The sequence below is a fragment of the Podarcis filfolensis genome (assembly GCF_964270895.1).
Source record: "Podarcis filfolensis genome assembly, chromosome: 15".
Classification (NCBI taxonomy): Eukaryota; Metazoa; Chordata; class Lepidosauria; order Squamata; family Lacertidae; genus Podarcis; species Podarcis filfolensis.
The window spans coordinates 28,960,496-28,972,228 of record NC_139618.1 but is presented as its reverse complement, the minus strand read 5'-3'; the positions used below and the strand labels follow the sequence as shown (position 1 = coordinate 28,972,228).

Here is an 11,733-nt window from a genome sequence, read left to right as displayed (position 1 = left end):
TAGTAGTAGTAGTAGTAGTAGTAGTAGTATTTATTTCAAGCAAAGGGGACACTGAACACTCTGAAATAGGAAACGGAGGAAGTTTTTTGTTCCACCCCCCTCCCAAAAAACAACAACAACAGGGGACTTTTTCAATGATAATTTAAAAAACGTGATCGTGTGGAGTGTGTGGGTGGAGATTCTCAATTTGCCTTGCAAAGCAATTTAGGAGCCTTCTTCACCCGTCCCTTCCTCCTTCTAGCTGCAGTCTCTGAAGACAAAGCGAGACTCTGCTGAGGATGGTTGACTCCCAAGTAATAGAAATGACAGACATCTCCATTGATAACTTCATGGTGAGTTGTGGCTAGTTTGGCATAGGCTCAGCTTCCACAGCGGGGCAACGGAAGGGTGAGGGTTGGGATTTGAGACGTGTCATTTGGGAATCTTCCTAGTTGAAATATTACAAATGGAAGTTGTGGGCTGAAATCCTTCGGGGTGGGGGGCTTTGTGGATTTGTGGCTCTTTGGGCTCTCTAGAGTATCTCCCCTCTCAAAGAGGTCTGTGCAAGTCTAAAGATGTAGTCTTAGCCCCAGAGAGGGAGTTGCATCCTAAGGCTAGGAAATGTTGCAGAGAGGAGTGGGCACATCAAGCTGTTGCAGCCAAAGCAACTTCTGGGGTGCTTCTGGACTGTAACTCTTTTCAGGTGGGTTTCATTCACATGTACTGTCAAATTAAAGTTGTGCAATTATATTTGATGGGGAGGTTTTCTGCAGCAAAGACTCGGAAGGTGCTTGTGGTCCATTCTTGAGTCTGTGGATCGCTCCTTCCACGTATCGCTAAGATGTCAGCATGGCCACACAGAGGCAACTGACACGCAGTTGTCTAATTTGGACTAGCTCACTCTGTGCAAGTTGCGGCTGCGTGTGTGTAGAATAGCATGTGTGTGCAGGGGGGTTGGTGCTGAGTGAAGTCTAAAGAGGGTGCCATGGCAAAGGGGGTATGAGTCCCAGTATGCAAATGGGTTTCAGAAGAAGACACCTTTGAGAAGCTGAGAGCAGGATCTGGGTGCTTTTCATCAACAGGAGGAAGTTGCCTGCAATGGTGGTTTGGCTGGTACTTCACAGATTGGTGAGATTTCCGCTGCAGGCAGGACACCATAACCACTGAGTCCCATGGGAGAGAGAGCAAGAAAGCTGCTCCCCTCATCCCCCTAGAGAGAAAGATGAATTCTCATTTCTCCCTCCCTCTCTCCGGCTGGTGAGCTGACACTTAAAAACGCAGTGCGTGGGTGTGGAGGCACAAAAGTCATTCTTGTCCTGTTTCTCCATTCAGCTCTTGCTGGACTGTAACACACTGCGATGGCCTCCTGTCAATCTTTTATTTAATGGCTCAAAGCACATTTAACCTAAGTAGCAGACCTCTAAAGGGTCTTGGGTTCAGCCTTCCAAAGAATTGGGGGAGTTCGGGCTAATTGAACAGAAGACCATGCAAGTGTGTGTGTGTGTGTGTGTGTGTGTGTGTGTGTGTGTAGGCTCCACCTTCTGTTCAGCCTCCTTTGCTGCTGAGAGTCTTGAAGAATATGCTTTTAAGCCTGTGTTTATTGTTGTATTGTTATGAGACAAATTGTCAGATAATATTTCATATTGTTAGCTAATTTGAGAGCAACTGGCGGTAGGGATGAGGGGGAATTCGATTCAGTTTGCATTTAAAGGCAAATTTATCAAACTAGCACTTCCCAAAACAATATGAAAACTAAAACGCCACCATCCTTTGATATTCACGCGTATCTGCATTTTGCAACAAAGTTCTGCAACTAAACAGTGCTTACAAAAATGCATATACGGTATTAGAGGAAAGTGTGCATGAATATAAATAAATTGGTGAAAATTATATACAAAATGCATTACGTTTGGGGTGATTGCTTACAAAAATGTGTACATTAGTCAAAACTTTATACAGAAATGAGTTCATTGAGAGAAATTTGCACTGCAATGCCAATGAATTTTCATGAGGTTTTGTTATTGCAAATTTCTGCAGAAATGTGGAGAGAAAAATTAATATTATAGAAAAATTAGAAAGTGAAAGAACCAAATTTGGCAGACCGCTCAATCTCTACTTGGCAGAGAGGTAGGGTTATAGTCTGAGAACTTTCTAAAAATAATCTATCAGTTAACTGACCTTAACTGACCTTCAGATCCAGAGATGTTCTCTTATTTTTATGCCACAGTCACTGCTAGGCTGAGCCAACATATGCTTGAACCGGGATAACTTATTCCTTGTAAAGGAATAAGTTACAAGGAATAAGCTATCCCAGTTGGCTGGCTTTATGTCTATGGGAGCTCTGCAATGTGCGCAGTTGCAACCACTTTGGCATATGAGGTTGATGTGGTTTTTGATCAGAGCTTCTAAATGACTCTGAACAAAAATTGCAGTGTTAAACAAAAGAATAGTTTCATTCAGACAAAACTAAAATAATCAGGTGTATGTTTTGGGGTCAGGAGGTGAGCTCACTCCCGTTAACACTTTTGGGGGTTGAATTCTGATTGCCTTTTTGTGTTTACGCTCCCTTTACTGTATATGTCAGGAATGCAGTAGTTCACCCTTTCAAGTACTTGAAATGATGTTGTTTTTAAATCACATTTCAGTCTTAAACTTGCCACCCCCAATGGTGACATAATCTGATTAAACATTTGTTCAGTACTTTTAAATGTGGAGGGTGAGGACTGCACACTTTAAAAAACTGTTCAAAGAGGAGAAAGAGATGGCTTTGCTGCTTGGGATAATCAACCAATCAACGCCATGAAAGTTAGACTTCTGCTGAGAACGGGATCCCCATGACTCTGATCTCGCCCAGAAAGCTGTGTGTCTGTTTTGTACTTCCATGTTCCAACAAAACTGGACTGTTTAAGTCCAGATCTTGTAGGCTAAAGAATAGAGCACAGGCTGCTCTTGGTCATTCAAGTCGAATGAAGCTATAGATCCATTGTTAGACAGGCGTAATTCCTCTCAGGTCCAGATAGCAAAACAAACAGCAAAGCAGCTTGTCAGCACCATGGCACCAGAAAGTATCAGCCAAGTTGCTTCTCTGCAGCTGAAAACCACAACATCCTTTCTGAGAGAAAGTTTGTTCAAACCGAATGAGAAAACTGAAGAAATGGGTCATTGTGAGCAGCAAGGATGATTGCTATCTTGAGGGAGCAGCTTGGGCCTTATTTAGAAGTATTTGCATCAGATACGGGTCCAACAAAGGCATCAAATGAATCTGCAATCTGGCAGATTGAAAGCTGTGACTGGCAGTTCCTGGTTCAAAGATGTCTCTGGAGTCTTTAGCAGATATGGGGTGGTGCTCAGCTAAATTTTTACTCAGAGCAGACCCACTGGAATTAATAGACCTGTCATATTCATGAATTCCAATAGGTCTACTCAGAGTAAAAATGTAGTTGAATACCACTTCCAGCTTTGGGGACTGAATCAGCTTGGGTTGCCCTGTTGGATGATCTGGTATTGAATGAGGGACAGGGGAGGACAACTCTATCACTCTTTCTTGAGCTCTCTTTTTTTTAAAAAAAATTATTAACAATTTCAACATATCAAAATATCAAAACATATCATATTCATTATTTTCCCCCTCCCCCTCCCCCTCCCCATCAAACCCTCCCTCCCCCCGAGACTTCCCTCAACTCCTCTCTCTGATTTTTCAACACATATTATTCTCTGCATACTGTGAAATTGTACAAATCCTTATATTATCTATCTGCTATGTTAACAATCAATAAATTTGTGTATGTTTATTCAAAACCTAAAAAGACATTTTGTTGTCTTTTTAAGTAAATTGCAAAAAGTTCCCATTCTTCTTTGAAGTCACAGTTGTCCTTATCTTGCAGTTTATATGTTAGTTTAGCCAGCTCTGCATAGTTCATCACTCTTTCTTGATCTCTCAGTGTTTTTCGGTACCATTGACCATGGTATCTTCCTGGATTGACCGTGTGGGGTGGGTACCAGAAGCTATGAGGTTCCAAAACAATGCAGCAACAAGAGGAAATTATGGACGCATCAAGGATGGAGTGCGGGAAGTCAATTTTGGGGAAAATTGTATTAAATTTTAGAGCTTATATCCAATAAACTATTAGGCCGATAGTTCTGGGGCTTATGTTTGTCACCTTTCCTGAGAATTGGGATGATAATACTCTGCTTCCAGTCCTCAACGAAAGTGCCAGTAGTTTATATAAGAAAATAATTTTGCTAGGAGTGGAGACCACCACTCAGAATTATTCTTAAAGACCTCTGAAGGCATCATGTCCTCTCCAGGACTTTTATCAGTCATTAAGGCACCTATAAGATCACTTACTTCTTGTTCTGAAACTGGGGGCCATTCTGGTAACGTTAGCAGGTCCTAATTAGCAGTTGGTCCATTAGGACTGCTGTCACCATGACTTTCAAAGATTTTGTCTTTGGCAAACATACCCCCAAGTGATGTTTTATTCTGTTTAATATTCTGTTGTGAGCTGCCCAGAGTATTTGGGGGTATATTTCGATGATAAAAATTCCTGGAAACCTCAGCTACAAAATATAACAGCAACAGTACAGAAGTCAGCCTATGCTATACTGAAGTTTTTCTATTCTAAAGGCGGCAGGCTGGTAATCCCAGCCCTAAATGTTTATCTTGGGAAAATAGTAGCTCAGATGCAGTACGGTATTAAGATTTGGGAGATGAATTATAATAACCTGAAAGACCTGGAAGTGTGCCAGAGTAAGTTCCTAAAGTATCTGCAGGCAGTACTTCCAGGTACCCCAGCTACCTTCCTTAGGACAGAGACAGGCGTGGTGTCTGTACAATGGTACCTCGGGTTACATACGCTTCAGGTTACAGTCTCCACTAACCCAGAAATAGTACCTTGGGTTAAGAACTTTGCTTCAGGATGAGAAGAGAAATCGTGCTCTGGCGGCGCGGCAGCAGCAGGAGGCCCCATTAGCTAAAGCGGTGCTTCAGGTTAAGAACAGTTTCAGGTTAAGAACGGACCTACAGAACGAATTAAGTACTTAACCCGAGGTACCACTGTAAAAGCTAGGGCGGAGATGGCTACTTTTTCGTACTATAAAAGGGTCCTGGATATGCCAGAGGACCTCTTGCCTAGACTCTGCCTGGAGGAAAAATGGAAGAAGGGTGTTAGTACAAGAAGTTAGTACAAGACCTGCTAGCCTCAAAAAACCAGACAACAGATATTTTTGTATTCCCTGGAGTTAAAAGACTGCTTAGGGATTGGATTTACGGTATAAACAGGATAACAAGGAAGAATTCTCCCATTGGTACTATTTGCTGAAATCTAACCGCACCAGAGCTCAGGACTTGCAGTCAACTTAACTTGCCTCCCCAAGAACTGCATTTACAGCTCTCAGTTTTCAAACAATGCCTACATCAGTCTTAGATGGAAGTTATAGAAGTGTTCCAAGGCATTTAAGACTTTGTATTTGTGGGGTAGGTGAGGTAGAAGATCTCCCCTGTTATATACTCCATTGTCAGCTCTATCAAAACCCCAGAAAGAGATTTTTTTTTTGGAACAGATGCTGGCACTGCGACAGGGACGGAACCTTGAAGTGAAAATATGTTGACTGTTACCTGACTGTGATCCGCTTGTCACATACAAAACAGCCCTATTTGCTAAAGCCGCTTAAAGTATTCGTGTTAGCTGCAGTATATAAAAGACAATGCTGTAGGGTGTGCAGGCGATTCATTAATTTGACTTATTGTAAATGGATGTATATCTCTGGATTTCTTTTAACAGGTTTTAATTGACTTGCTGGATCTGTAACTGAATTTGTAATGGCTTTTAGTCATAATAATAATAATAATAATAATAATTTATTATTTGTACCCCGCCCATCTGGCTGGGTTTCCCCAGCCACTCTGGGCGGCTTCCATAGAAACCAAAAATACAGCAAACTATCACAGATTAAAAACTTCCCTGAACAGGGCTGCCTTAAGATGTCTTCTGAATGTCAGGTAGTTATTTATCGCTTTGACATCTGATGGGAGGGCGTTCCACAGGGCGGGCGCCACTACAGAGAAGGCCCTCTGCCTGGTTCCCTGTAGCTTTGCTTCTCGCAATGAGGGAACCGCCAGAAGGCCCTCGGCGCTGGACCTCAGCGTCCGGGCAGAACGATGGGGGTGGAGACGCTCCTTCAGGTATACTGGGCCGAGGCCGTTTAGGGCTTTAAAGGTCAACACCAGCACTTTGAAATGTGCTCGGAAACGTACTGGGAGCCAATGTAGGTCTAGTCAAATACAATACATGATTGATTGATTGATTGATTGTATTAAATTTGTTTTAGTTTGTGGTGGGTTTGATAAAATTTGGAAAATCAATAAAAACAATTTGGCAGAAACCAAGCAGCCTAATAATAATAATAATAATAATAATAATAATAATAATTTATTATTTATATCCCGCCCATCTGGCTGGGTTTCACCAGCCACTCTGGGCGGCTCACAACAGAATATTAAAAGCATGATAAAACATTAAACATTAAAAACTTCCTTAAACAGCGTTGCCTTCAGATGTCTTCTAAAAGTCAGATAGTTGTTTATTTCCTTGACATCTGAGGGGAGAGCGTTCCACAGGGCGAGTGCCACTACCGAGAAGGCCCTCTGCCTGGTTCCTTGTAACCTCACTTCTCACAGGGAGGGAACCGCCAGACGGCCCTCGGCGCTGGACCTCAGTGTCCGGCTGAACGATGGGGGTTGGAGACGCTCCTTAAGGTATACTGGGCTCAGGCCATTTAGGGCTTTAAAGGTCAGTGCCAACACTTTGAATTGTGCTCGGAAATGTACTGTGAGCCAATGTAGGTCTTCCAGGACCGGTGTTATATGGTCTCGGCGGCCACTCCCAGTCACCAGTCCTGTCAGGATTCAACCTCAATCTGTTAGCCAGCATCCATCCTCCAACCACCTCCAGACCATACCTGTCAACTCTTCCCTTTTCTTGCTAGGAATCCTATTCGGAATAAGAGAATTCCCCTTTAAAAATGGGAAACGTTGACAGCTATGCCTCCAGACACTCACACAGTCTTTCCATGAATGTTTCTCTGTCTTCAAACATTTTGGCATGGAGGCATCGCTGAATATCAGCACAGCAGGGGCTGGAGAAATAACATTTCTATCCCTGCCACATCACCTGCTAATGTCTTTGTCTTGCTTTCTCTGTTCCACAGTTAGATGATTACAATACGTCGGACTATGCGGAACAACTCTCCAATTACACCGACTACATGTGCCCCACGATGGATGAGAGCACCACCCAGCAATTAAGGGCCTTCCTGGTCCCTTTCGTCTACATGCTGATCTTCTTGCTGGGGGGTGTCGGAAACCTGATGGTGATCGTGATACTGTGGTGCTACCGACGCTCCCGCAGCTCCACCGAGCTCTTCCTCTTCCACCTGGCCTTGGCGAACCTTTTGCTCGTGTTCACCTTCCCCTTTGGGGTTGTCCAGAACATAGCCGGTTGGGTCTTTGGACCTATCCTCTGCAAGGTGCTCAGCGCCACCAACAGAATCAACTTCTACAGCAGCAGCCTGCTACTGGGCTGCATCAGCGTGGAGCGCTACCTGGCCGTGGTGCACGCGCTGTGGGCCTTCCAGAAGCAGCGAGCCATCTCTGTCCACCTGACATGCCTGGGAGTTTGGGTCGTCTCCCTGTTGCTGACATTGCCTGACCTGCTCTTCACAGAAGTCTGGCCGAGCAGGGACAACCAGCCCAGCATCTGCCACTTCAGAGAATACGGCAAACACGGGATCAACGCGTGGTTGGCCACACGCTTCCTGTATCACATTGTGGGCTTCTTTCTGCCCTCGCTGGTCATGTGCTTCTGCTACATAGCCATCATCAGGGTCCTGTGCCGCTCCCAGCGGCTGAAGCGGCAGAAAGTGGTTCGAGTAGCCATTTTGGTCACCAGCGTCTTCTTGGTCTGCTGGACTCCATACCACGTGGTGATCTTCCTGGACACCCTCAATAAGCTGGCTACCGCCAACAACGGGTGTGCGGTTGAGCTGAACACGGCCATTATTCTGAGCGAGATGGTTGCCTTCAGCCACTGCTGCCTCAACCCCATCCTCTATGCTTTCGTGGGCATCCGGTTCCGTCACGACGCTTGCCGACTTCTGAACAGCCTGGGCTGCCTGAGCCAGAGCACCCTGCAGGACATCCTGGGCACCTGCAGGATGGATAGCAGCACTGCAGAGACCAACATATCGCTCGTCAACCGCCACCCTTCCTCCCCATCTTCCACAAATCCCCTCACCACATTCAAAGGCTCTCCTTCTTCCTCCTCTTGTCCCCAAGCCCCAGCTGACCAAAGGGCTCAGGGGGGAGAGTCTGGGGCTCAGCTAAGGCCAAGTCAGAAGCAAGAATCGACAGACCAAAGACTGGACGAGCAGAACCTCGCTTAGCAAGCCAGGCACCACCTTCCTGAAATCCTGTGTGTGATGAATGTGCACACTCCTTCCAGCTTCCTTGGAAGAGAGTCCCGTGATGTTGGCGAACATGCGATGCTTCCAGATACAGATCCTGCTTTTGCTTCCGAGGTTCATATTCCCTTAGTGCTTCCCCCTGCCCCCCCCCCAGGCCTCGGAGAATGTGTAACTGTCAGCTTCAGTGCAAGCCCTGCCACTCCTTTGTGTTGAAATACTCTCCTCTCCTGCCTATTCATCCAGAGCTCTGCTGTGCCCCAGCATTCAACCAAGACGACTCACAAGCATCTGCTCAAGTTGTGAGCACAAGGTTAGCCCAGGCATACAAAGGGGGAGCACCACTATTAATCTACTATGGCCCACATGACTTCCTCTGGGGCCGCAGAGACTCCTATCTTGCTGCTTACCCCGTGCTCAACATTCGGGGAGGGGGGGAATTGGGGGCTCTTAATGAAATCCACAAGCCCCAGACCCTCCCCCCAGGCTTTCTTTTTTTCTTTTTTTGGTGAAATGTTTTTTTTCTATTGCGAAAACATACACGATACTATAACAGAGAAATTAAGTAAATTTGAAATAAAATGGCAGATTATAACAGAAAAAAGCAGCAGAGTATGTACCGTAATCTCACTTTCGAAAAGCACAATTTCAAAGGGGGGGGGGGTAAGAGAGACCTATGGTTGCCATATTTCAAAAAATGAAAATCCAGACACAAAAGTTATTGAGCTTTTTTTGCCCAAAGTTGTTGATCTTTTTTTAGTTTTGCCCAAATTGCTGAGCTTTTTGGGCAAAATCGCCAAAAAAAACAACGTTTTTGAGCTATTTTTAAGGTCAATTGGCAAAAAATACACTGCCATACGTCCAAATTTTCCCAGATATTTTGCCAATTTCTGCCCGGACACTGCTTCCGGATGTATGGCAACCATGGGAAACCCCGTATATGTATGTGTACACACACACACACACACACACACACACACACACACACACTGCATTACGTATTACCAAATTATTCATTAACACATGGTAAACTCATAACTCATATTTGGGAATAAACCATAATCAATAAATATCTTTCATTTTACCAAGTTTTTACACCTCTCTTCCTTCTCGATAGCCTTAAAAGGTTGTGGAGTTAGCAATAGCTGCAAACAAGAGATTCAAGACACCTTTTGTTCCAACTTTTAAACACCTCCTGGAAACATTTCTGTTCCATGAGGCTTATGCAGGCAATTAAGAATACATCTTTCCGTAATAGCTGATTTCTGATTTTAACATTTTAATATCGTTTATATTGTATGGCTCTATGTACAACTGTTGTTAACCACTCTATTTTATGAATAGCAGTATAGATATATTTTTAAATAAATAAAGGGCAGTCACATATTTTATCCATCTATTCATTAATATTAAGTGTTGGAAATAATCTCCATTATTTTGTGTACAGGATTCTATTCTCAAGAAGCCTATAAAAAAACAGTTTATATATACATTTTAATAAATAAAGGACAGTCATATATTTTATCCATCTATTCTTTAAGTGTTGGAAATCTCCAATATTTTGTGTACAGGATTCTATGCTCAACAAGCCTATAAAAACCAGTTCCTTATGTTCTGGCCTAACCAAATGTTCCACATGATTTTTATTTTAAAATGAAATGCTGGGTGAAAGGGGCTTTATAACCTAAAACCTTTGCAACTCGGAATTTTATTTTCCTCCAAAACTTCCTTCCCAACAGTTGTACCCAATCTTGCACCCTGCAGCCTTCTACAAAATAATTTAGGGAAAGGCAGGAAACCACCATGAAAGGAAACAGGGTCAGGTCCCTCTCTCCATCACAGTTCCCCCTACCTGGCACTGGCCTATGCCCAGTAATAAGCTTGTTCCAAACAGGAACTGGAAATACCTGTGGCTACTGCCCAGTTCTCCCGAAGATGTTTTGGACTCCCCAACTGGAGATCCATCCAGATATTCCCCAGAGTACCTTTTAAGCAAGCAGGAAGAGGCAAAGCGAACCCAAAGAGAAGCTGCTGGTGTTGTCACAGACTCTGAAAGGGAAAAGAGCAGCGCCATGCTCCATGGACATGTTATGGCTGCCCATTTAAATTCCTCTTGCTTGGAAGAGAAAATCCCATGGTGCAAAGTGGCCTCTGTGCAACTTGGCAGCTGGGCTGTCTTGCCAGCGCTCAAGTAAGGATGTCTGCAGCCAGGGTACCCTGCCCAGGAAGTAAACAAAGGGCAGGCGTTTGCCTTCCTAGCTCAGTGGAAAGACTGAAGCCAGCACCAACAGCACAGGGTGAACTCTTTCAGTTGGCTTCCCTTCTACCACTAACTTCCTGGTAAACAAACGCAGTTCTCCCATCCCAGTTTTCCTTTGGACCAAATGGGTGAAATTCTCACCTTCCACATCCTCCACGGCCAGTGGGAAATGCAATCTGACATGTTGCCTTACCCTGTGGAAAGCCAACTCTGCAGCCGCCCTCTTTCAGCTGGGAACCTCATTTGGACTTGCACCCTGGGATTGCATGCAGCTCCCCATTCAACAAGGTGAACATCTCCTGTCAGTGCAGCACCTGCTACCTGCGCAGGAGTCCTTGTTTGTTTGGGAGCTGGCAAGGTGTGTGTGTGTTGCTCATGCAGCTGGGGGAGGGCTGTGTGTGGAGAGGGGGGGCATGAGAAGCTTGTGTGAAATGTTACTCAGCATTACTCTGCTCCTATTGCAAATAATATCAGAGGGTACATTAAATAAAGTGATTTTGTGCCCACTTTCCCCTCCTGTTCCTGTTGGCATCCATTTGTGAAACAAAACAGGCTCAGGATGGCAAAGCAAAGGCCTGGAGAGGCTCTTGGGAAGGCTGAGACTTTGCGGTCTCCCTTAAAGCAATAGTATAGTTGTACCTTGGTTGTCGAACGCCCCAGAACTCGTACATTTCGGCTCCCGAATGATCAAAAACGGGAAGTGAGTGTTCCGGTTTTCGAACAGTTCCGGAAGTCGAACGGACTCCCAGAATGCATTCTGTTCAAGAACCAAAGTACGACTGTAAATGGAATACCCTAAATCGAATCGGATACAACCAAGTCCAGAGCCACCTAGTGACTAACACATTACCCTTATCAGCAGAAAATGGGTCTTATCACGAGGGTGTGTGTGTACATGCACAGAATATTGTGGCCAGGGAAAGTCCAGATAAACCAGCCCTGCAGAATCGGGGCCCCTCTCAATCATACATTAGACTAGCAAGCAGCCCTTTCCTGCCCACACTCAAAGACACCACAAAAGGCTCCTTCCAAGC

The 11,733-nt window shown here is 44.6% G+C and overlaps 1 protein-coding gene across 1 annotated transcript; it reads left to right on the top strand.

Annotated features, from left to right (window-relative positions):
• Window positions 1-247: 247 nt before the first annotated feature.
• On the top strand, window positions 248-8,924 carry CXCR5 (C-X-C motif chemokine receptor 5). The gene is made up of 2 exons (XM_083587205.1): window positions 248-332; window positions 7,189-8,924. The coding sequence occupies exons 1-2, from the start codon at window positions 279-281 to the stop codon at window positions 8,419-8,421; spliced, it is 1,287 nt and encodes a 428-aa protein (XP_083443331.1). The 5' UTR covers window positions 248-278; the 3' UTR covers window positions 8,422-8,924.
• Window positions 8,925-11,733: the final 2,809 nt, after the last annotated feature.

Bases quoted from the DNA above. Each gene is read 5' to 3' on its own strand.
- CXCR5 (XM_083587205.1), top strand. From the start codon at position 279: ATGGTTGACTCCCAAGTAATAGAAATGACAGACATCTCCATTGATAAC. The intron at 333-7,188 runs GTGAGTTGTGGC...TCTGTTCCACAG, and splicing joins TCTCCATTGATAACTTCATG to TTAGATGATTACAATACGTC.